Source organism: Porcisia hertigi, chromosome 28 (genome assembly GCF_017918235.1).
Source record: "Porcisia hertigi strain C119 chromosome 28, whole genome shotgun sequence".
In the NCBI taxonomy this organism is placed as follows: domain Eukaryota; phylum Euglenozoa; class Kinetoplastea; order Trypanosomatida; family Trypanosomatidae; genus Porcisia; species Porcisia hertigi.
In genome coordinates this window covers 28697-53709 of record NC_090587.1, presented here as the reverse complement: position 1 = coordinate 53709, position 25013 = coordinate 28697, and the positions used below count along the sequence as shown (strand labels likewise).

Sequence of the window (25013 nt, the reverse complement as noted above, 5' to 3'; positions counted from 1 at the left end):
GGGTTGCACAGCAGAAAGTGCGCAACCTACAGCGTCAAGACCACAATCAATTCCGATCCTTGAAAAAAAAGGAAAAGTGGGGAATAATTACCCTCAAAAGTTGATTTTTGGTCAAGTGCCGAAAAACGCGTGCAATATACAAACGATACATTACATTGAATGCCAGTGTAAGTAAGTCTATGACCTGAAAAACATTTGAAAACAAACAGAGAAATACTCTAAAGTTGAAGCGAAACGGGAAAAAAGCAGCTTTTCGCAGCACACTGCAACAAGACGCACAATCAACCAGTATGAAGGGGGAACACAACACACACAGACACACACACAACTACGCGAAATTCAGAGAATACTCATCTGTCGTGCAAATCGTGAAGCTGGACTCCTGGTTGTAGGGAAACCTTGATACACTACGCCCTCCCTCCCACGCATAAGCACGACTTGCGCCTGCCGGTACGCAATGATGTAAAAAAAAAATGTTATACAGCCTGCTCTCTCTCGGCAGCGCGGGCGTTCTTCCAAAACCCAGGTGAAGCGCTAAGCCCGGTGTAATGACGACGCAAACGATTCAGCAAGTCAAAATGACCAGAGCTTGGATTGAACGCCTCGTGTTCGTATTTTATGGCCTCCTCAAAGGAGGAGAACCTCAAAAACGTTATGTGGCTGCGCAGTTTCTGTTTTCTAAACCCGCGGCGAAGATGCACAATCAGAGCCCGCTCGTACGAGCTGCGGCTAGCGTCGGCCTCGAAAGCCTTCTTTTCACGATACATCCGCCACAAGGACTGCAACAGCGTGGCGCCGCGCATCTTTTGGACCACTGAGAAAAAATCTATCCACAGTTTAGAGCCCACAGACGAGTCTGCAGGAAACCCAAGCTCGAAGATCGCGAGAGCCTGAACAAGCCGCAGTGGTGCAATGTAGCATTCACGCCGCATCGTTGGGGAAGGTAATGCATTGTATGGGTTTGGTATTGTCTGTAACGCCGCAGCAGGAGGATAAACTGGGAGCTCGGAAAAGAGAACACGTGCCGGCCCGCCGCAGCGATAGCTTTCCCACACACGCATATACTCACGCACCCGTTCGTGCCGCCTCTCCCTCGTTGGCATGTACTCCAGCAATCTCATCAAGGCGTACATCAGTCGGCGCTGCCGCACAGGTCGGCAGATATCCAGCTCCTCCAGAAGGTGCGGCACCGCCCACGACGGGATCCCCTCCGACATGAATATGCGCGTGAACTTGCGAGACTGAATACGGCGACGCGTCTGCGGCCGCATATCATCGTGATTTTGCACACCGAATGCAACTAACCCCTTCAACCCCCCACACAGTGTTTGATAGAGCAGCATGCTCTTTGCCGGCAGCGGCTGAAGAAACGCTGTGCGTACCGGAGTAATCACAGAACCGATGAAAAAGCCTACGATGCTGGCCAAAATTGCCATTCCGATTGTGGCCAAAGCAAAAGCCAAGCGCCATGTGGTGTAGTTCTCTTCGATCACACACCGCGTGATCGACTTATTCTGCAGCTCAGAAGCGACAGCGGTGCTGTTAAAAGGCTGCCAGTGGTCTTCATAACGGGAAGAGATCGCCGATGTGAAGGCGAGGCGTAATATAGCGTCGAAGGCGGCGCGCCACGTTGCAGGTGTGTATCTTGTGCGTGTCTCCGCCGCATAGACGTCCGCCAATACACTCGCCGAAGCAACAAAGTAGATGAGCATGGCAGCGCAGCAACAAAAAATCGACAAGAAGTTGCGCAGCAACGCCAGAAGAATCTCGCGGCTCAAAAGGCGCAGTAGAAACAGAAAACGGGCTGTGATAAAAAAAGTTGCGTACCCGCTTGCGGATATAAGGCAGAATCCGCGCTCCGTCAAAAGCGTCGCGCACAACGTTAGGGCTACACAATAATAAACAAGCTGAATCACTTCACATGAGAGAAAAACACAGTCGCCGTAGAGTACATAAGGCTGCTTGGCGTCATCTTGGCACGACCGCCAGCTAATGCGAGAACGTGCACAGCGGTGCACAGCAAAGGAACATGACATGATCGCTTCGACAAGGCCAAAAATGGTGAAGGCCACCTCGAATCCAAAAAAAAAGCTGAAATCATCATCAGTGGCTGTGGTGGTTGGGCTAAAGATGCACCCGAACACCAGGCTCGCCAGCAGGACCACGTTTCCTACGTAGCGGTATAGAAATTGATACCAGTTGAAGTGAGACATGGTAATCGGGTCCTCTAGCAGAGGGATCATATCCACTCTCAGCCGGTTTGTGTCTCTGAGGTTCGCTCCGACCCAGAAAAGGTACGACAGACACGTCGCAACGCTAATGCTGGGAAGCACCCAGAAAGAGTAGATAGAATAGAAGATGTATGCATCTCCTCGGAAATATGTGGCAAATAGGTCAGAGGTCTCCTTTACGTTGGGACGCGAAGTGTGACTACGTGGTATGGCTGCAAGAAACTCCGGATACGACACGTTCGACCGCAAAGCCTCCACCTCTGTCAGATTACTCCAGTCGATTCCCATCCACGCAAAAGGCTTGAATTGCACCATGAAAATCTGCGCTCGAAGCAGCTCTGCCATGTACGCGGCACCTCCCATGACTGCGACTGGAAACAAAATCCTAAGCGCGGAATCCATGTACATCCTCACCATTTGTCTCGCATCACGAAAAAGAAACACCTGTATCTGACCAAGGCGTAACAGCGACACAAATCGCACACAATAGTAGCCGTTGAATCGCCGATTTGGAATTAAGACGAAGACAACAGCGCAGAGTAGCGCGCACGCGGACACAAACGTCGTGACTGCCGTGGAATCATGCGGAAGTACTACGACGGATACTACAACGCTCAGTAAGTGCACCACACAAGATGTGACCACGAGGCCGTCATCGCGATCGAGCGAAGCATCAGCAATCCACAGAAAGGCTATGGATACAAAGGTGAACACGAAGTTCAGGTAGTGCACATACACATTGCGGACGACCAAGCGACTCAGAAACTGATCAACCGGGTGGCGAGTGAGACGGTCTAGTGCGTCATTGTTTTCCAAGGACGCGAACTCGCCGCGGCAGATGATCTCTGTCAATGCTGGGCCCTCCTCCTCCGGTTTCCGCTCATACCCCTTGATGAACGATTTCTGTGGGACGTACATATTTGAGAAAATACCGCTGGTCTGCGCGAAGCCCCAGGCGGCACTCATGCGCCGGCGTCGTAAGTCATTGATCCAAATCCTCATCCGCACAATGACGTCCACCGATACCTCCGTCTTGAGACCCCAGTGAGTGTACCACGATGCGCCCTCCAGGTAGTGCTCCAGATAATCTAGGACGTCCTGGTGAAGACTTCGCACCACCAGCCGAAAGAAACGCCAAATGAAGTCGGACAGCCGCAGAAGGGGGTGCAGCGCTATGGTGAGAAAGAGTGGCACGAAGCAGAAGCGCGTGAAAAGCACAAGCATCGCCATGACGGGGGCCTCCGAGAATGGGTCGATATGTTTGGGCGTGCAGACAGGCAGGACGAGCTCCCGTAACGAGACTGCTAGGCACTCAGTTTTGCTCGAGCAGATGGATGGACGCGCATGCAGCTCTGCAGCCGCGAGAAACTGCAGGGAGGCCACGTAGGCGATCATCCACATGGTAAAAAACAATGCAAGGAGGTAAACCATGCCCCAGCGCACCATGCCTGAAATGCTGAACAGAAGCGACCACCCCTCCACAAGTCGTAGACCACGAAAAACCACAAAAGGGATCCCAGGAGGTACGAATCCGATCACCACACAGAACATCCGAAGCATGAGGCGCAAGTAGTGAGAAAAAATGAACTCCAACCGGAGAAAGTAGAGCGACAACGCTAACTCTACTGCGAAAACAGCACTGAACGCCGCCTCCATAGGAAACAGATTGGGTTTGACCGACGCCATAACGAGCATGCCCACAACCAACCAGTTCATTTCCTTTCGGAGCGGCGCGCCAGTCCACTGCCGCTCGATGAACCGCTCACCAAAGCCCTTGCGCTCGACCATGCCAAGCGCCGTCTCTACAATACCAACGTCGTACGCGCCGCGCGACTTTGGATCCTCGTTGCGGCAATCCCACTTAGAAGCGTTTTTCGTCGTCGTTTTCGCTACACGTGGAGACCGAGGTGACAACTGTCTTTTCAGTATTGCGCCTTCCTGGGTACTCAGTGTATCTTGGACTTCACAGACAAAGCGATGCACCCTTATGTTGGCATTACGGTCGTAGTGAGAAGCTTCAATCGCCTCCTTGGCAGCACGCACGTCATTTTCCCACATCACTCCGTCGAGCTGCTGCCCGAGGGCTTCAATGTTCGCTGCACGGTGAGCATCGAAAAGCTCTTCCTTACCCTCGTTACGAAATCGATGCTTATTGGATTTGAGCTTCAACTCGTCACTGATATCGTAGTGGTGCCGAATCGCGTGGTGGGTACCAACAATCACTGCCGACCACCAGTAAAGCCACAGGACCGTTCGAAAGGCGATGAGCTGGGGCAACGGCATGCGTAGGCGCAGCAAAGCACCGCCATCAGGAAGGCCGTAGATGTGCTGCTCTGCACGCAATGGCAACAGCTCCTCCACTGCAACGCTCTCGGTCACCTTTGATGTTAGAAGAAAAGCGGTATACTGAGGACTCACTGTGCTAAGAAGCGACAAAAACACGCGACCCCAGTTCCCGTGAGTTGTCAGCAAAAGGTGACTCAGGGTGGTGCCCCGCACGGTGGCGCCAATTCCTGCTACGCCAAAGGGCAGTAGCACCAACAAGTACACCGTAGAGTATTCGACGCACCGACACAAGGTGCATGTGCCCAAGTGGCGCGGCGCAAACTGACGCAAGACAAATGGCAGCTTTAGAGTGAAGAACGTGATCACAATAGACCCACCATATTGCCCCGCAGCGGCGCAGATGAGCGCGGTAAAAACAACTGCGACGTCCCATAATCGCCACCAGCACACGGGGAGGAAGGACGTGATGACCAGCTCAAGACAAATCAAGGCAATGTCGACCGAGTTGTGGACCTGGGAAGCACTAGTTCGCGGGAAGCAGCCCATATAAACGAGCAGAAACAGACTGACCAGGAATTGTGCCAGCAAGACAAACCGCTCGAACTTCACAGCAAGTAGCTGCAGTCGCCGAAAGCGGGAGAGCCGCGGTGGGGGTAAGGGCATGCGACGCCTCTGCATGAACACGATTTCTCGAAATGCGCTGCAGAAATTCTCTCGCCAGACCAGCTTCGTGATTAGCCGCGTTACCTCTTTCAACATGGCTTTAATATGAATCACACTTGCCTGCTCCAGGAACGTACCACGGTCCTTCCTGAATTGGTAGGTTTGAAGCGCGGTAATGACCATGTCGGCTGCCTGCTGACGTCGGCACATAACACGGGCGCAGTGGTGTCGCCACGCCCGCTGAAGAGCAATTATGAGTCGCCTCTTACCGAGGAAAATGCGCCTTGCCCGACGCGTTCTGGCCAGGGATTGCAGATACACAAGAAGTTTCTCGGGAAGAGTGCTGAATTGCACCTCTGTGGGGTCGAGGACCACCGCCACACCTTTAGACTCCTCTTCGGATTCGACATTCTCATATTCACCTCCACGTGCGTTGACCTCCGACGACATGGCCAGGGTGACAGCGGTGGCGGCAGTGGCCTCAGTCCCTCCTTCAGCAGGGAGTTCGATCTCGCTTCTCCGTAACAACAAAGTGCGCATCACACATCGTGCCAAAAATCCTCTGCCGACGCGCTGCATCTCGCGAGCCCAGGTCTCCCTGGCCGCACGGCATTCAGTAACTCGCCTCGCATGTCCTCTCTCCTTGTCTACAAGCGATACCCACACCGACGCTTCCTTGTCACAATACACCCTACGTCTCCTCCTCTCACTCTTGACCACTTTTCTAAGTTCACGCTCCTCCCGCCAAATCCGCGCACGATCCGTCTGTTCATTGAAATGCAGCGTCGCGGACATGGTGCCCTCACGCTCTATAGCGCGCGCGCGCTCTTCCTTTTCTGTAAAAACGAGAGTAGCCGACTCATCGTGCAATAAAAGCGCACCAGAAACAGCGCCGTATCGTAAAAGAAGATCCAGCAATACGACATTGCTAGAGTGGCATTGGTACGCCATGTCAAATAGCGTCCTTCCTCTATTGTTGGCAGTATTTATCTGGACGGAGACATCGTCTCGCTCGAGCAGCGACTCCATGAGCAACACCAACTGCCGGAAGCTGATCCTCTCATTGCTAAGAACACAATGCAGGAACGTATCTCCGTTCCGGTCAACGGTATGGGCACAACCGTACTTGGCTACAAGGAGGAGAATCGGAACAATCGTCACTGCGCAGCGGGCAGCAACGTGGAGCGGTGTCTCACCCCATAAGTTCTGTAAAAAGGCAAACCGCATCTCGGATTGAAGAAGCTCTGTCAGGCAAGCTGGAGAAGCAAGTGCAGCAGCCTTGTGCAGGAGACTGTTCTGCTCTGCATCACACCATGCGCACAGCCCAGGAGGGGATGTGATCAGAAGACTCCGCAGCAACCGGACATCCGCCTGCTCTACTGCCTCTATCAACTCGGGTGCGGGAAGAAACGAGGCTCCGCTAGGGTGAGAGCTCACACTTGCGAGAGTGGGTCTCCTACCCGCAGGTGACTGCGGAGATCGGTTCATGATGGAAGGGCAGACGTGTCCTACCAAAAATTCTTGGTGCGCGGTGAGATGTGAAACCGTGCATCTACAGCTGCCGCGTCGGCAACGGGGACATCTGCATTGACTCATGCACAGTTAAAAGTGGTGCCGGGTAATATGGCGATTAGAGCGAGTTTTCAGCGGAATGATGGAAAAGAAAAGAGTTGGAGCCCCATTGAAAACAGAGATGCCCATCAAATAAGCGCGTCCCAGTTCTACCTACGCGCTCGCTATTATCTGGCAGAATGGGAGAGACAGACGATGCGAGAGGAAGTCCGACAAAGTCGTCATACCACCAAAAGATGCTTCATATTACAGCGCTCGATGTGAAATGCCATGCAGGGAAGCGGGAACACAAAGCGGAGGCGCACATCGTGCACAGGAAGAGGTGGACACTGCAAGAACACCACCGCTGAGGAGCAGCCATATCATGTGCCCCCCCCCCAGAGAGAAAATTTGTCGAATGTGCATTATACTGCGAAGCAGCAAGAAGACAGAAAACACATACAAAACAAAACAATCACAGCTAGGGGGTTGTATTCCGATCAGAAATGAGCAAGTCCAGCGTCGTTGGGCTGCTTTGCTTTGTTATCCCTCGGCAACTAAATGGCTACATCTAAGAACCTCCGCGGTCAGTGTAAAAAGCAGCCTCGTCCCTCCCCTCCTTTACGCCGTTGAATTCTTGAGGTGGATGGGAAGCAAAGGAGTCCTCAGTGACGTTGTCTGCCGATGTAAGAGCCACTGGATGCAAGTACACCTCGGTGTTCTGTTCATCGGTGGAAAAAGCTATGGACTTCACAACACCCCCGAAAGCAATGCAGAGACGCTTCATGAGCGCCTTGAAGGCCGCCTCCGCGTGTGCAGTCTCTGCGTAGAGTTGCTCGACACAGTTGGCGAGCTCTATTGTGTGCCTCCGGTTTACCTCCCGGGCGTTTGCTAAGCTCTCTGGGCGCGTGGAAGCTTCACAGCTCATGGGAATGAGTGTCATTCTCGACAACAGTGTCGTGTTTTCGTTCACCGCCTTTGCTCTCATCATCAGCTCATCGTAGAAAGCCACGTGTGAGCTCGCGATTACACACATCTCAGACGCGCACGCCGAGATTTCAGCTAAATGAGGTAGGAGAAACTGTTTGGTGATAACACGATTGCGCAATGCAAAGCTCTGCAACAGGGCTTCGATTTGCTTTACGATTGCGCTATCATCTGCTGAACCTTTGAGAGCGCTGGCGGGGTAACAGTGGGCGGCAGAGCTAAAGGTTCCGTGGAAAGTGGCTGGCCCTTCTCCGAGCGGTTCATACGTAGACATCTCCTCCTTTAAGAAGTCTATGTACTCATGACAAAAATACTGCATCTTCTTCATCTGCTCCTGTTTTGCGAGGGCCAGCATGTACCGTTTCTCAAGCGCAACCGGCAGCATCGACTTGTGAGCATCAATGATCTCCAGCCTGTCCTTCACGCTGAGCTCAACCTCCTTCGGCTTCGACGACAGCCACGACAGCAGGTTTCTGCTCTTCTTCGGCTTGAGGGCGTCACATGCGGCGGCATCGTTGCTTTTCCGCGTCTGAACCTGTGTAGCCAGCTGCTTGTAAAACGTGGAGAAGGCGCGCTCCTGCAGCTCAAAAAGAAAATACAGCAAAGGAAGATATGCAGACAGCTTCGGCCAATGGTGCACAATGAAATTGAAAAGCACAACGCATGTCGACTTGCTCATTTGCAAGTCTGCTGGAAAGAGGAGATGCGGAAAGCTGTACCGTAGTGCTGAGACGAGCGTCTGCACGTGAGCTGCAGTGCGATCAACGACAAACGATCGTTGAGAGATTGTGCTCGAGAAACGAAACCATGTGGATGGTTTGCGTTGCTCAGCGATGGTGCCGGTCGTGCTCACATGAGATCCCCCGTCACATGGCAATTCCGTGCACGTCACATCCAAAACACCGTCATCCGGACATCCGTAGACCCTGGCCTGTGGTGCCCAGTAGTTCTCAAGCACCTCAAACGGCACCAGAGACAATGAGAGACGAAACGCATAAAACTGACGAGTGTCCACTTCAAGAGGAGTCAACGTGGGCTGCAATACATCAACCTGGGGGTCAGCACTGTATAACTCGTGCGGAGACCATAGCTCGGTCGCAACGCTGGAAGCCGATCGTCTCAGTTGATGAGCTGTGCAAACCGACATATCTACTCTGTTTCGGTGCAAAGAGCGCTCGGTACAACTAAAGCAAGCTTATGATCTCTTGTGAGAGCAGCAGTGTGCTGTAACAAAGTCGATGGGGTGGCACAGGCATAGCAAAGAAGTAGCGTGCAGCCCTTACAAGAGAGTTGTAGCCGCTAGGGCCACTGTGGCGCTTATGGCCCACCACAAGCACGGCACTTCACCGGACCATCCCGCCTTGAGTCCCTCAGTCTAAGCGCCTTATGAACTTCAGTAGATAGCCAAAGTGATTTGGTCCTTGGAGAAACAAACATCACATCGATCGCAGGAGGTGCCGCGTGTTGGTGTAGCCTTCCACGAGAAAGTACCGTTTGTTTTCTTAGAACCGCCATGTTCCCCCTTCCCTCTGATTCATGCCTGTTGAGCCTGTGGTCAACGTCGGCCTATGAGAACAATCAAGAACAGCTGTGAAAATTAAAGCAACACGAACGCGCATATCCAAACGGTCCCATTAGTGTCACATAATACGCCTCCCGCAGTGAGAAGTGCTCATCTCCTGAAACACCACACAAACCAACAGACAAGTACCTACACTAAACTACTCTGATCCTTGCAGAAAGCAGTAGGTGCTTGATCGGGGAAAGATGGAAGTAAGATTCGCCACCGTCGCCACCTGACCAGACGAGAAGAAGCCAGCGTTGGGGCACGAGCGGCCAACACAACGGTGCAAAATAGACGGTGCAAACACCGCCCCACCGCTGCCCAAGTTCACAATGGGGGCGTCTGGTTTGGCGACAGTGTTCAGCCCACCGTGCGAAAAGTGCAAGGCCGCTGTGGAGGATGCAACGATGTTCCGGCGTGCCTCGCGTGCCACATTGATATCCTTCTCCACAGATATCGGTGCAATGTTCTTCTCCATGCCAATCAAGAGGCTTGCAGCCATTTCCATGTCCAGCTCTGCGTCATCCACCAAAAAATCAACAGTCTCGCCTTGCACTAGGGATGTCCCAGGAGGTAAAGAAAAGACAAGCTCACCACTATCTGGATGGCCGACAAACGATACGGGGACACGAACGTCCCTGTGTCTGAGACCGATAAACACTTTGCTAGGCTTCTCCGAAATCTCAGGCAAGGAGTACAGCCCTTTGACCACCTCTGTGGCGCTCTGGTTGTTCAACGTTCGCAGAGTCACAACCCCACCCTGACACGCCACATCTGTCACTACAGCGTCGCCAAGAGAAATCGATGGAACCACACTCACCGCGTGAGCCTTCACAAGCCTGCTGCGCAAGACCACCGCCGCCGCACTACCGCGGTAAACACGATCGTTGATGAAAAAAATGGAGTCCTCAAGCTTCCCAGACTGCTCTTCCACACCGGTGACAGTACCCACAGGGGGGTACAGTCCACCAACAAGAGGGCACCCGTCACCAAGTGAGCTGCTGAGACTACTGAGATGCGCTGAGAGAACCTGCTCGTATTGGAGCGCCAGGCCAGTATCAAGCATAGCGACGCCCAGCACTGGCGGTGCTCGGGATGCCACCGTAATCTCGTCTTCGTGCGGCACTGCATCAAAGGTGAAAGAGTCTGTTTCCAAGTCGGGAATGCAACCAAGAATTACTTGAATGAACCCTCCACCCAGACGCTGATGACAAACCATCCCTCCCAACATGTGAAGCGCGCCAGCCTTCACCGAAGACGGTGTGAAGCCATTCGTCTTGCACATGTTGAACCAAACCACCTCTGGTGCATCCACCATCCCGGCATAGTCAACTGAGACATTCATGTAGCAAAAATTCGGTGGCCGCGGGAGTCCCGCCGCCGCTACATCAAAGGCCTCAGCAGCCGCGATACGTGGACGGTGGTCACCGCTGCTGGCAGATGTGAACACTACCCTGCGCTGGTCGACCGCAAGCTCAAGACTCTCCTGCTCCTTTTCCGCTCGCTGTAACAATTCGCGAATCGCCTCTGGAGTACACGGCTCCTGCGATTCGAGCCACCGTCGAGCAGCAGTCGAAGCCAGCGAGGTGAGTACACGTTGCCCAAAGCGACGCATTGCAGCATTGAAGAGCCAGTAGACTTAACGACGAGAAGTGCCAAAGATATTAAGTGTCGGGCGACGCGTCTCCTCCAGAGAACCTCACCCACAAGCACCACCGACAAAAACGGAAATAGTCTGAATATGAGAGTGAAGGTGTGGCGAAGGGGCGACTGAAGCTGTGAAGGACGTAATCTTTCCGCGAGGAGCACCGAGAAATGAAAAACCCCCGAGACACAGAAAGACAGGAAGAGGCTGAGGAATTGGAAAAATGTAGAACACATCTTGCAGAAACTTCAAGGGCGAAGCGGGGTAAAAACCGTCTGCTACTGTTGCCTCGCGTGCGCTCCGCTCGAGTTGCAAGTGCTGCTCTTCCACAGTACGGTGTCGAGTAGGAAAAATAAAAAACAAGGTACTGGGAAAAAGCCACGGTTTATTGATCACGTGTACACCATATATTGCCTTTCGTTCGATTTGCTTTCCAGAAAAAGAGAGACAGCTGAGAATCAAAATACATCTACACCGCAAAAGCAAACACTATACAACCGGCCTTCTTGACCACAACGTCGGTGTGATGTTTTTTTTTTTACATCTCTCCAGAGTATCGTCAGCACGGAAACGGGAATGCACTCACTCCTCACAGGAAAAAAAAAGAACACGAAGCGAAGACATTCGCGGTCCAAATTTCAGCTTGTAGAACCGAAAAAAAAAGAACACTCTGTACCATTGCTGGCTCGCATTCCGTCTGCGAGGAAAGCGATGGGCTCAGCTGTGGCTAATGGCCAATGGCGTGACGAGTCAGGTCGTTTACGAATTTGTTTCCCTCGACAACATTGTAGCCCCTTGTACCACCACCATCGCGCGCATTCGCATCCTGGACGACGTTGGGAATTGCTGCCTGTGTGCAAAGAAGGGCATTTCTCTGGCGCATCACCTCATCGTTGACAGAAACATCATCTAAGTACTCCTTGAGAACCCGCTGCAACACTCGATTTTCTTCTTCCAATAAAACGCGCTCCTGAGCCAACGCCGCGTTGTCCAGCACCACCTTGTTGTGCTTTACCCAGAAGCGCTCCAGCGACTGCCACGGTTCATTGGCAACCGGTACAGCGCTACCGCTTGATTGTACATCGACAGGTTCGTTCCCAGAGCCATCAGTGGCAACTCGGCGCCTTGTTTCAGCGTCAATCGCTGAAGCTGAAATATTCGTCTCGTGCAGAAGCACCTGCTCTCGCTCCGTCTCTAGCGGCTTGCATAACTCTACCAGCCGCATCAAGCGCGCGGCTCGCTTTGAGGTCGCCTGCAGCGCATCCTCGGTCGCGCTCGCCTCTTTTACAAGCTCAATAAGTGCAGTAGACTGCAACTGCCGCCAGCGTTGCATCTTCTTCTTCAGTCTTTTCGTGTGGGCCATGGTCGCATCCCGCTCAGCCTGGATAGCAGCGTTTCGCGCCTCCCATTCTTTGACATTACGGGCGATGTTCGTGCGCCATGAAGAAACGTTGCTTTGCAGCTTTTCGATCTTGCGCAGTTGAGCGGCGATACGCTCTGTCGTTTCCTGATCTTCCTTGCACTTCGCTGTGTATTCTTTCATATTTGCCTGCGCAGTGGACATGAAGCCCTTGTAGCGAGAGTCCAGCTCGCTCCGGAGGGCATCCTCAGCAGCGTTGAGATCGGTTTCCATCTGTCTCTTCTGCTCGTCCATCTTCTCAGCTGCCGTTTCGTGACCCTCAGATGTTTCCTCCTGCAGTTTCTTCTCCAACAACTCCGCTTCAGCAGCCATGTTTTCCAGTATCAGTCGCAGGTCACCGATCTCAATCCGGTGCTTGAGCTCAAGTTCGGCCTTTTCATACTCGAAGTCCTGCTGCATCTCCGACAAATTATTGTCAAGTTCACCCTCCAGATCCTTTGTGCGGGTTTCGTGCAACTCGAGCAGAGAATTGACAACATCCATGTGAGACCGGAAAGCATGCCGGCACTGCTCCTCCGCCACGCCCAGCTCTTCTAAAAGCCTCGCGGAGAAAGCTTCTTTTCTGTCCAGCGTCGCCTCGAACGTCCGCCGTAACACTTCGATGGCAGCGACAAGCTCCCGCTGCTTGCATTCACGCAAAAAGCGCATCCAGCGAGCATCAATAGCTCCAGCGACAATATTGGATACCTCCTTTTCCTCCAAAATCACCTCGCGGAGGCGATTCTGCAACATCATAAGCTGGCGGCATCGCTTTTCGGACTCTTCCGCTCGCATCCTCTCAAGCTCGACAGCGGTGAGGATCTTCTTCCGAGCGCCCTTTTTGGACGTCTTCCTTTCGACCGGCATTGGCGAATATCACGTCGCTGCTGATTGTTTACTTCATAAATCAAGGGGATCAGTTGATAAATTCACGTCGTAATTCGACGAGGTGAGCTATGCACGGCGAAGATAAACGAAGCGGTCACCACTTCTTGAAACCACAATTCACACAAACCACACACGAAGAGGAGAGAAAAGGGCGATCAGTTCAAGCGAGAGTGTGAAATAAAAGTCGAGGGTGACGACAAAACAAACATTGCATCGTTGCTGAATGAAACGATGTGTGGCAGAGTGGGCGCAGAAAGAAGGGGGGGTCTATTCCACTCATTCGCAGAACCAAACACTCTTACCTATAGTGCGTTTGATCTTGTATGGGGTGTAGCAACACGAGGGCAGGAAAGATCTCAAACTCATCTCGAATACCCTTGAAACGCCTCCTCACCTTCAGGAATTCGCATCAGAAAAATGGTGATGCACGGTCTCGTGATCTGTTCATGCCGCGCGCAGCAGTACACCCCGGGCACGACGCCAGCCACCCTATCTGGTGAAACTTTCAATGCTCCCTAGTAAACGACAGAGAGTCAGCCGCATGCGCAGAAAACGACACAGAGTAGCTCTCACTGATTGAGGAGAGAAACCACCATCGCCGCCAAGTGGTTAACAGCGCTTTGGAGACCAGCAAAAGAGAAAAAAAAAGACTGGCCGCTGTGCCTGTGCCCAGTTCGAAAAGGTCCCAGCGCAAGGGAAAGTGACCGACCCCCTCCCCTGTCACAAGTGAGGCAATCACTTTTTTTTTTTCTTACGCTTTAACAACTCCTTTTCGAGCTTCGCAATCTCCGTCGTTTTTCTGTTCTCCTCAAGGCAGCGAAAAACCTGTGTCACAACGTTGTCCTTCACGCCCGGACCATGCATTCTCAACATATCCTGGAAAACTCGTAGAGTGGCGTGCCAATCGTGCCCGCATGTCGCTCCGATGACGAGCGAGAACATGGCAGAGGGCAATTTCGGCATGACCGCGCGCGCCTCGTCGTAAGCCTCCGTTGCTTGCTTCCACAGATTTTGCTTTCCGAGCAGCGCAAAGTAGACGAGATACGTATTGCTATCTCGCTTCTCGACAGGTGTGGAATCAAAGAACTCGAGAGCCTCCTTCCACCGAGATGATTTGCTTAGGCTACTTAGTACAGTATTGACTGTGGTTGCGTTCACTGTGACCTTACGATTCACCATCAGCACATATACCTCTTTGACTGTCTCTGGATGCTCCACGGCAGCACCCAACGCACAATTGTAGAGCAGGGTTAACGCGGATGCGTCTGCCTTTATGGATGTTGGCAGTCCGCTCACCACCTCTAGTGCCTTCGACCATTGCCGCTCCTTTGCATAAAGAAGCATCTTCTCGGTCAGGCCAGCCATATCAGCAATAACGCTTGTTGCTCGATCATCGAGTTCGGTGGAAGGGCTAGCATCCGCGCTGACGATCGTGCGCGAAAAGCCAATGTCGCTCACTCGCACCTCGCTAAGGGGCTCAAGACCCGCCTTCAAAAGTGCCTCATTCATGAAAGCTACAGCACGGGGTATTAGCTTCGCAACTGGCACAGATTCGTTTGTCGACTTTGCTAAATGGACAATCTCGTCAAGCATGTTGTGTTGGTAAAGAATTGGTAGAAGCTTGCGCAGGCCTGGACCGCGAGCCGCTGGCGCAGCCATCTGCACAACCGCGCTCGCCTGGCGCAGGACCTCCTCTGTAGGATGCAAGGCCGCTGTCATTGCTGCAACGCGCATGTGAATTGACCGAATACCGATCTTGGCCACTTGTCGATGAATCTCCTTAAAAGCGTTCGCGGGTGACTCGCTGCTCAGTGTCTTCATAGCCACGGCGCTCAGGACTACAGGGTCTTCATTGTTCAGCCCTCTAGTGGCCATCTCAGCCAAGAGCGCCTCTGTATGTTCCCTGTCCGAGCGTAGAATAAGCTCTGCGTACACTCCCTCGTCTACATCTGACGACGCCGTCAGTTGCTTCAATAGTGTGCGACGATACATACCGACCTCCGCGCTGGCGATGAGCAGCTTGGCCTGGCCTCCGAGACGCCCGCTCTCCGTGAGACTCCGAGTCGCGTGGGCAACAACTTCTTTGCGGGGCCCCTCTTCGAGTAGTTGACTCGCCCTCAACAAGGTTAGGTCCAACACATCACTCCTACTGCGAAAGCTCGATCGACTTTGCTTGGCAAACTCGAGAGCCTCCTCCCATCGCTCATTCCACATGAGGATCCGGATGGCCCTGAGGATGGTCCGGCTGTCCAGGTGCTGCTTCTCCTCGATCGTCAAGGCGCCGAAGGCCTCCAGGAAGTCCGTGCTGCCAGACACTAGCAAGTGCGCCTTTCGCATTACATGATCAGGGAGCTTGGTCTTCCCCACTGTGTCGAGAAGAGCCCGCTTGAGTTCGAGGCGCTCGGCGGGGTCCGCCGAACGAATCTTGTAGGCGACAGACGCAAGACCCGCCGGCAACAGCGCAGAAGCCCGGGCACCGGCATCGATCATCTTCTGAAATATCCCTAGTGCAGCAGCAGCAGAATCTGTGGCGAACAATTCGCGCAACAGCTTGCTACCAACAGTGACCTCCGCCTCGAATGAAACTTTTCGAGTGCGCTCCTCCACCCACTTTTTCCCAAGTGTTTGGTGCTCCTGCTCTCGCACAATCGCAAGGCGCCGCTGCTCCTCTTCTTCTTGCTTCCTCTGCAGCCGCGCCAGCTCCCGCTCGCGCAGCTGCTCCCATGCATCGACCGAAAGCTCTTCAGCTGCTTTCGCCACCGCTTGGCCGGTGCCAGAGTCACCACCTGCTAAATCCGCAGCGGCTTCCGCTACGTTGGCGTCAGCTGAGACAATGGGAATGGCGATCACCGGCTTCACCTTGCGAGCTGGGGTCAGCAACTTTTCCAGGCCAGCAGCTGCAACAACTGGGTGAACGAAAACATCCGGTGGATGTTGTGGCGAAACCTGCGGGCGAACATCGAAGACAGGTTGGTCTTCGGTAATGAATACCTCTTCTACAGATGATGAAGCTGGAGCCGCAGATTCCGTAGTACTGGAGAGAGGCGTTGGACGTGGTGGTGGGACCTGTGCCCTGCGCAGCTCCGTGTTTTCAGCGAAGCACAAGCTCACGCTGGCGAGCGGCAACAGCGGCGGCTGCGACGGCCGCGACTTGGCCTCCAATGCAGGAGTTTTTCTCACGGTTGCCTTACCTGGGTTCTGAGGAATCTCAATCAAAGGAACCTTTTTCGCGAGGGTGCGCTCTTTGGGTTGAGAGGAGCACACTCGCTGAGGAGCAGCAGGTCGCTGTGCCGCCAAAAACTCTGCCACTTTGTACGAAACACCACCCAGAGAACCTCCTCGCTTTTTGCTCTGGGACTGGATTTTCTTCAGCTGCTGCGCATACTGCTTAGTACTGTGCTCCAGTGGCTCAACTGCACCAACACGTTGCGCAGATTCGAAAAGAACCTTCGCCGCAGCTGCGAAACCCGACACGGTGCCTTTGTGTGAAGGCGGCATCTGAACAGACGACTTCAAGGATTTCCATCAAACATGAAGAGCAGGAAGAGGGCGAGAACAAAAAAAAAACAGAGAGTAAGTGACAGCATGAAAGTGAAGCCCCGAGTATGGGAGACAAAAACCTCATCGAGTTGAGAGTTACTCCCCTGTTCCGCATGGAATATACACCGTTAAGGAAGGGCACGTCGTCTGCCCGGTTTATTCAAAACCACACAGGCACATATTAGTGCTTCTTCTCAGACTTGACGTTTTGCCCCAAAACTGACAGCACAAAAAATGCACCCATGACAACCCACTCCCAAGTTCGCGACAAGTCGCCCATTGGGACTTGCCTACATGGTGCTAGTGGGTAGTCCAAGATCCATCAGGTATACAAAGGCCTACATGGGAAGAGTGTACCGCAGCAAACAGCCGCGGTGGGTGAGTCCAGTTGGTTGTCACAAGTTTAGTCCTACCCCATAGGTAGAACCAAATGCGTCATGGAGTCGGCACGAGTCGACCACCATTTGATACGGTTGGAGTAGCAGAATATGAACGTCCTCTGTCGAGTCGAGAACCTCATCCGCACAGTGAATTGGAATGCGATCCTCCCCAACGCACATCTCAACCAGCGAAACTTGACAAAGTAGCTCTATTTCCTCCAGGTACGCGGCCCGGGAAAGTGGCTGCGAGACCTTCATACACTTCCTCTGTGCCTGCTGTGTCAGGGCCAGAAGACGCTCCATCGATAGACGACAGTCCACCTCCCTCTTATTGACCAGCTCCTCTGTCTCTTTGCCCAGGAGAGCCACAAGGATGAAAAGGACAGGTTTTCGAATAGTGGTGATGAACTCGACAAACCTGTCGTGGAAAATATGCCGCACAACATTGTGGACCTCCCGGAGTGTGATGATACCGTCCGCACAGGAGACGTCGACAGTGCCATCCTGTATCCGCATCAAGACACTACATATGGCAGCGGAAGCAGACTGTAAAAGTCGCCGCACATCGCCATAGTGCGACGCCGTTTGGGTGCACAGCTGATTGACCGCCTGATCTGAAAAAAGCTTTGGCTCTATCGAGCCTACTCGGTTCAACAGAATATCACGCAGCTCCTGTGTGCCATACGATGAGAACACCAGCTGATTAATCACACCAAGTCTGCTCTTCGTTTTTGCGTCGAGTTGGAGCTCCATGCTGTTCGAGATAGTGATGAGCTTGCAGTTAGCGTACGGCAGAGTCAACCAGTCCACTACCTTGAAAAGTCCTTTGGCATGCTTTTCTAAAAACTTGTCCACCTCATCCACTACGATCACGCATAAAGAGGGTGGCCTGCTTCCCCACCCATGCCGAAAGCGCTTTTCAATACTTGACGCACACTGTGCAACAGTGCATTGCTCCACTGCACCGAGTCTCGCCTTCGTCAAATGCTGATGAAGGGTATAGTAGATATCGGTGCTCTTCTGCACAATAAAACCGTTTAGGAGAACAGCAGTCGGTTTCGAGCCCCGCTGTGAGGCTAGTTGCGCCAGTGCAAAATTTACGGTAGCTGTCTTACCCGTACCAGGCATGCCAAATATCTGCATGGTGTGTTGTTTTTCGTCTTGTAGAAAATCCTGGATTGCGCGAGCGTGTACCTCTCTCCAAACAAGCTCTTTTGTGGAGATTGCACTTGAAACGCTTAACGCCTGGACTCCCTCCTTGAGTGCCCGCATAACATCCTCCTCCTGCGTCGCACGCCGGCTGCGCTTCATAACCGTCTGGTCAAAGACTCTCGTCACTTACAACACAGCACCCCCGGGGTGAAAAATAGAAAAGGAGAGAGAAAAACGCGCTGACGTATCAGGATGCAGTGAAGGATGGCCAACATGTCGGTGTTTCACTGTAGGCCAGAAACTGAAGCCGGGACTGGCTCGCGCGCATGGCATTCACGACCCGGTAGACCATGTATGAGTTGCGCACGTCGTCTTTGTCCAGAAGGCAAAGCAATATATAGAACGGGAAAAGTAAATGCACCGCCCAGTGCATTCTTTCCCCTTAGCACAAAAGATGGCCCTGCACCGCAGGGACAAACGCGTTTTCTCTTCTTCTCGGCTCTCCTTTGATGTTCTAAAAACAAGAGCTGCTCCGAATCAGTGAATGTGTATCATAGTCGCTAGGTCCCCCTGAATACGACCGAGAAGAGCGAAACAAAAGGAAACAAACAGCGGTATCCAACGTCAGCGCCGGGAGCAGAACCCACTATAAAGATAGACCGCAGATAGGACACTCACTGTACGACACAGCACCCATGCCACACTCTTTGCTTACCCACTACCTATACCGAAAAGTGCATGCAGCAGTGACCGGTTCTTCAGCTGCTTATTGGACGTCACAAGATTGATTTTGCCATCACGCACAAAAAACACCTCTCTCCACATCGGCAGCACACCGAGATAACGATAGCCGCTATTGCCGAACTCCCCCATGCCCCTGTCCCACTGGAACTTGCGTTGATACGTCCCCTCATCGATCTTTTCGATGGGCACCACATCTAGATAACCCTTTTTGGCGAATCGAGACTCGTCCATCAGAAGATCGTGGATGCGCTGGCCATGATGCATTCCACCCCACGGACATCCCATAGATGCCCCTGGAGCTAATAGTTGATATGCCTCCTCGCCTTTACCCTCCCGACGCAGGCGCAGGAACTCCTCGACGACCTCCATAGATACCTTGACTCAGCTGGATCCTCAGCGGACTCTGCGGCCGGAACTACACCTGTGCCGAACTCCACCGCGAAAGATAAAAACAAACTACCCTACCCCGGATCCTGTTGGGCCATCGACGGCCCCTTGTGTCCGGAAACAGTGTCTCTACGGGGGGACCCTTCGCCTATTGAGCCCCGCTAAACAGTGAGAACAGTACTAGCCGCCTAAAAAGCCGATTTCTTGACGGGGAAAACCGTTTTTCGACAAGTGCAGCTGCAAGGAGAAAGAGAGAGTGCGAACAACAAAAAAAAACAAGTCTGCAAAGATTCACAACCACTGAAGAACATACAGGAGTCAAGATCTCCCCAAATGGAACCCTCATCGGGAACCGCAATCTACTACTGCAAACGAGTAGAGGGTCCGTGAAGGTGCGCTACTCAGACGCGGTGAGACTCGTTCTCTCACTGAGAAACAAGACAACCCTAATACAGTTTTTCTTTCCCTCTACACTGGCTAGCCGAACGAGATGGACAAATATGAACGAAATTAAGCATAGCACGGAAAACAAAAGGTGTCTGTGAAGAAGGCCTTGCGTCTGCATTCTTGTGAACATCAGCTTCGCAGTGGCGACTCGCTCCTCAGAAACGCCTCTCTTGGGGAACAGTCACGAAATTCGAGCGCTACGGATCGATCAAACGCCACTTTTTCTCTCTCTCGCTCCTCAACTGCTTTCCGTGCACGTTCTGCTAGCACAGCGGGATATGTCGGGTCCAATGACATGCGTACTGCCTCTGCAACATCGTCCTCCGGCTCACCGGTTTCCTCCTGGAGCATTGTCAGGAGCCGACTCTTGTAGTCGCCCCAGTCTCCACCCATCAAGCGAACGTGTTCCTTCAGCGCCCTCCGCCGTTCCAACCCCATATTCTTTGTCCGCCATTTTTCCATATTAGGGGGCTTGGCGCCGGGTATGCCGTGAATGAATCCGAAGTGCTGGATTGACTCAGTCTTGTGCAGAATCCACATCTCCGAGCGAAGTTGCGTCTTCAGTGCGGGGTGACACTCGATAACCGGTTCCAGAAATTTTGTCCGAATGTTACCCGAATACCGTGCCGGTGCGTCAAAGTAATCCAGAATGACAAAGCGCCGGTTTACTTTCACCTCGTACTCGATGGGGTGCGGTACATCAGGAAACAGCAACGCATGAATATTCGTACAACACACAGCGATCACGCCATTTTCAGTGAGGTACGGAGTCACTTTTTCAAAAAACTCTTCCAGTTTGCCGGCATAACCCTGTGATGTGGGTGCGAAAGCATCATTCTCACCATTACAGAAGACAGATACAATCTCTTCGTCCGGATAAAAGATGATAAGGTCATATTTTCCTTTTCGAGAGCGACCATCACTGCTGTCAGGGAGTTCTGGAAACATTTCCGCCACCTGGAAGCTCACATTCGACAGCTTTGGAGAGCGGACAGCATCCTTGCGGCATGCTTCGATGAAACGAGGGCGAGAGTCCACTCCCCTCACCATCGGCACGTGGCACAGTTTTGTGCAAAATGCAAGCACACCTGAACCTGCATTCAGAACAAGGGCTTTCTGCAACATCAGAGGACCACGGAAATTCGTGAGCCAGCTCTTTAGCAGCAGGATCGGCTCCTGAGTAAACCTGCTAGGGATCAGAGCACCATAGGGTGGGTGAAGACGAATCGACTTGGGCAACGCTGGCTTCACCACCGTCCCCTGCTCAAAAGATGAGAAGCTGCAGATCAACTGCACGAATTCACTGTAGAGGAGGTGCGTGTGCTCAGAGACTGGAAAATACTCCTCTGCAAATACCTGGAAACGGCGCCACAGAACTTGTGACCATTTGTAGTTATCAAAGTACAAATTCTGCACACCGAAACTCTGATTCAGCTCAGCATCGTTGAAATCCTCCAGAGTCCAGAAGTCTCTGCGAATCAGGATTCGGCCAAGTATTTCCTTCTCTCTAAGATGCAAAGTCAACACATCTTGTGCCGAGATAACAGGGTACTCCGATCGACACAAGGCTCGTGCGCCAACGCTAACTCTATGAATTGCCTCTATACGATTCAGCGGTGCCACAAAGTGACCTCGCTTCAGAAGCACATACACAGAGTCGATCGACTCAGTCCCGTCCACAGGGACATAACCCAGAGGATAACGAGCTGAATCAAGAGTTGACTCCGGTCGAAGTGTAAGCCATCGCCGTGGACTCGTACGCAGAATGTTTATAGATAACCTGCGCATTCTTGCATTCTCCAGGGCCCGCTAAGGGTGTGTGTGTGTGTGTGGGTTTGTATTTGGGTGCTTGTGCAGCTGATTTCCTACGAATAAACTCAGAAGGAAACCTGCGTTACCGGGCAACAGATTCAGTTTGTAGATGAGCGGAAACGGAGGATTAAGGGTGAGTAATCTCCCACAAGTGGTTTGGCACAGATAGAATGATGTCCTTTTGAAGCACAGTACAAGTTACGAGTCACATGGGCTTCATTAGGTCGCTTAGGGGGTAGTTTTCAAAGCGGTTGGTCAGGACAGACTTCATCACTGGCTGGGAGCCGTAATATGTGAGGTGAAATCCTACCTTCACATGGCACATGCAGCGCTGATATTCCAATGGTTATGGACACGCACGCGTTTTGAGAGTGGCTGTTGACTTTATCTCCTTGTGAACCAAAGAGCTGAGAATATTGATGGTGAATAAGGGCACTGTGAAGCGTTATGTGCTCAGTAGTTTCCACATTTTCGTCACAACCGTGACCTGACTCCGGGTTTTCATATTCGATAGTGAACTAAGTTCTCGACTGGTTTCCGCGAAACGAAACCTAGCAGGAGGAATGGCATTGTCTCGGAACATATGACGGCGAAAGACTTTGCGTTCAAGAGGGAATAGCGCGGAGAACAGACCAGTGGCTTCTCACCATGGATAAGAGGTGGCAGTGCTCATGACAACTCCATCGAGAGCACAGGCATCGTGCCATCCCTCAGAAGTTAAAAAGCGATAAGGCCGCTGCGTTTCTTTGAAGAGGAGCAGCAGCTGATGCACGGGTCTGTGATGGAATACTGGCAGTCTCAACAGATTCGATGGTGCGTCTTCATGATTGCCGCTCGCTTCTGAGAAGAACCCTGATAAATACACACATATATATATATATGAATAATTCATTTCCTCGACTTTCCTGGTGTGTCGCGTTCTGTTGAGAGAGCGAGTGCTTTGGATAACGGCTCGTTTTCCATGACACTTCTCTCCAAAGTCAGATGTTTCTGCGTGGGCCACTGCTTTGCATACCGCCTACCCTGGATTGTTCGCGCATAGGCAAAAGCAGCGGTGTGCGGATACCGCCTGGGTATTCGCGTCAAAGCCATCAAGAAAGTCACTGGAGCTAGCGTGCCTACGCTGCATCTTCTGGCGCGCTCAGCGGAAAATATAGTCAATGCTGCCTGGAATACCGCCATCATCGCTAGCAGTGACGCGGCGAACCCCGGCCAAAATCGACATACAGTGACAAGTTCATGTGTGCAAAGACGTCCGAGGAGGCGATGTATCCTTTGGCAAATGTCTTTGCCAAAAAATCAGAACTTCGGAAAAGGGTCGCCAGAAGAAAGGAAGGGGGGGGTCGCAAATCTGCCCTACACTCCTGTTCCCCTTTCTTGCACCCAAGTAGAGCTCAAAGCTCACAGTTGCATGCGGAATTCATCCAGCTAGGAACACCGGGCCGCCAGTTTAGCAGCTCCAGGGCTGTTCGGCGTGGGTCGGCGTCGCCCAGGTAAAACGGGCGTCGCGATGCAATGTCGCGCTGGCCTCTAGGTGCGGGTGCGCCCATGTCTGGGCTACGGGGCGGATCGCCAGGTCTTTTGTTAAAGCTGCTTCATTTTTTCACCGCAACACTTCGTGGCATCGCCCGAAGCCCCACGCTGCGCGACCTGCATGCCATTCGGGGCGTTGGGATAAGTTGGCGGGGGGGGGGCGGCTGTGGGCTTCCAGGCCTGCCAAGAAAGTGTCCATAACCGTTTGAAGGGCCGCTTAAAAGAAGGCTCGGTGTTGATGCGAAACTGCAGTGAAATCTCGCTGCATTCTAAAAAGGACCGCATTTATTCTGAAATGGGCCTTCGCGATCGGGTGTATAAGGTTCGCCTAGGTGAACCCCTCAAAACAATGACTGCGCCCGTTTTTCTTCCGAGGTGCCAGTAGGGGATATCGGAGTAACCTCGGGGTGTCCCCGTGGCTCCCGTATTATTTCCGCGATTGAAACGATATGCCCCCCCGCGTTCCCCCTGGACAATTTTATGCCCGGTAAATCCGCGGGCAGCTTTATGGAGTCACGCTATCACCAAAGTGCGTTTTATCTGTAGTGGAAGGTTTCGGGGTGCTCATAGTTTTCTGCTCTGTACTTCGTGCGCTTCTTTCCTTTTTGGGATTAGCTTGTCCTCCGCATTCTACTTCTCTGGCTCCGCGATGTTCTTCCGCCGTGAATCCGCATGTTTTAACATAGCCACGACAAGCATGCATTGGAATCCTGCCTCTGGCCCTCGCTTTTCTTTGTTTTCAGCGAATTTAGCGCCCCCACTATTCAGTTAAGGTCGCTGAACTTTGCCTTTACAACGGGCCTGGGATGCCAGCCGCCTCCGTCTGCGTATGGAGCGCCTTCCGTGCTTAGCTGAAAGCTGGCGGGATGGAGCTCAGGTTAAAATTTCAGAATCCGCTGCGGCAGAAGTGTTTCCTACTCCTTCCGCGAAGCCCCTCTCACACAGGTCGGCGGCATAAGGGTTAGGGTCATAGGGTGAGGGTGCATAGGGTTAGGGTGCATAGGGTTAGGGTGCATAGGGTGAGGGTGCATAGGGTTAGGGTGCATAGGGTTAGGGTGCATAGGGTTAGGGTGCATAGGGTTAGGGTGCATAGGGTGAGGGTGCATAGGGTGAGGGTGCATAGGGTTAGGGTGCATAGGGTTAGGGTTCATAGGGTTAGGGTTCATAGGGTTAGGGTGCATAGGGTGAGGGTGCATAGGGTGAGGGTGCATAGGGTGAGGGTGCATAGGGTTAGGGTGCATAGGGTTAGGGTTCATAGGGTTAGGGTTCATAGGGTTAGGGTTAGGGTTAGGGTTAGGGTTAGGGTTAGGGTTTCATTGGCGAAGTCTTTTCGACGGAGGCAATCGAATGGTACATGATTTTCTGGAGGGATTGAAAGTCTACACGGGAGGGGGGGTCCGAGCGAGGGGGTCGGGTACCATGTGGTCGGCCGGCTTTCCGAGTGAGCGACGCACATTCACTGCTATGCAGTGTGTGGTGCGGGGGATTTCTGACGAATGCATGTCCGGGTTTCGTCCGAGATGTCTGGTCCGAATGTATTTTGGTACCCCGGACCCGGGTGTACCCGGGACGGTTGGTCCAGTGCACCTTGTGTGCCGATATGCTCCTGAAGTGGTTTTCTACAAATGTGATGTCACATGTATGTGTGTTTGTTATCTCTTTACCGAATGATTATTCGTTCTCTCTCCTTCTACTTCTGTCTCTTATGGAATTGGATACAAATCCAGTAAGTAATCTTAGTGGGTTTAATGCGGTCTCTGACGCAAAAACGAATTCTTACACAAAAATTGAAGCACGCTCAGTT

At 52.6% G+C, this 25013-nt stretch overlaps 8 protein-coding genes across 8 annotated transcripts; all 8 read right to left on the bottom strand.

The window, feature by feature from the left end:
- Window positions 1-476: 476 nt before the first annotated feature.
- On the bottom strand, window positions 477-6668 carry JKF63_03424 (uncharacterized protein; the record flags this gene model as incomplete). Its single annotated transcript, XM_067899427.1, has 1 exon — window positions 477-6668. The coding sequence occupies one exon, from the start codon at window positions 6666-6668 to the stop codon at window positions 477-479; it is 6192 nt and encodes a 2063-aa protein (XP_067755666.1).
- Window positions 6669-7302: 634 nt separating this feature from the next.
- JKF63_03423 (uncharacterized protein) lies at window positions 7303-8865 on the bottom strand (the record flags this gene model as incomplete). The annotated part of the gene is made up of 1 exon (XM_067899426.1): window positions 7303-8865. The coding sequence occupies one exon, from the start codon at window positions 8863-8865 to the stop codon at window positions 7303-7305; it is 1563 nt and encodes a 520-aa protein (XP_067755665.1).
- A 574-nt stretch (window positions 8866-9439) lies between these two features.
- JKF63_03422 (uncharacterized protein) lies at window positions 9440-10897 on the bottom strand (the record flags this gene model as incomplete). The annotated part of the gene is made up of 1 exon (XM_067899425.1): window positions 9440-10897. One exon carries the CDS (start codon window positions 10895-10897, stop codon window positions 9440-9442), a length of 1458 nt encoding a protein of 485 aa, XP_067755664.1.
- A 757-nt stretch (window positions 10898-11654) lies between these two features.
- JKF63_03421 (uncharacterized protein) lies at window positions 11655-13193 on the bottom strand (the record flags this gene model as incomplete). Its single annotated transcript, XM_067899424.1, has 1 exon — window positions 11655-13193. The coding sequence occupies one exon, from the start codon at window positions 13191-13193 to the stop codon at window positions 11655-11657; it is 1539 nt and encodes a 512-aa protein (XP_067755663.1).
- A 756-nt stretch (window positions 13194-13949) lies between these two features.
- Window positions 13950-16712, bottom strand: JKF63_03420 (uncharacterized protein; the record flags this gene model as incomplete). Its single annotated transcript, XM_067899423.1, has 1 exon — window positions 13950-16712. One exon carries the CDS (start codon window positions 16710-16712, stop codon window positions 13950-13952), a length of 2763 nt encoding a protein of 920 aa, XP_067755662.1.
- Window positions 16713-17149: 437 nt separating this feature from the next.
- Window positions 17150-18445, bottom strand: JKF63_03419 (uncharacterized protein; the record flags this gene model as incomplete). Its single annotated transcript, XM_067899422.1, has 1 exon — window positions 17150-18445. The coding sequence occupies one exon, from the start codon at window positions 18443-18445 to the stop codon at window positions 17150-17152; it is 1296 nt and encodes a 431-aa protein (XP_067755661.1).
- Window positions 18446-18997: 552 nt separating this feature from the next.
- JKF63_03418 (uncharacterized protein) lies at window positions 18998-19399 on the bottom strand (the record flags this gene model as incomplete). The annotated part of the gene is made up of 1 exon (XM_067899421.1): window positions 18998-19399. One exon carries the CDS (start codon window positions 19397-19399, stop codon window positions 18998-19000), a length of 402 nt encoding a protein of 133 aa, XP_067755660.1.
- A 594-nt stretch (window positions 19400-19993) lies between these two features.
- Window positions 19994-21652, bottom strand: JKF63_03417 (uncharacterized protein; the record flags this gene model as incomplete). Its single annotated transcript, XM_067899420.1, has 1 exon — window positions 19994-21652. One exon carries the CDS (start codon window positions 21650-21652, stop codon window positions 19994-19996), a length of 1659 nt encoding a protein of 552 aa, XP_067755659.1.
- Window positions 21653-25013: the final 3361 nt, after the last annotated feature.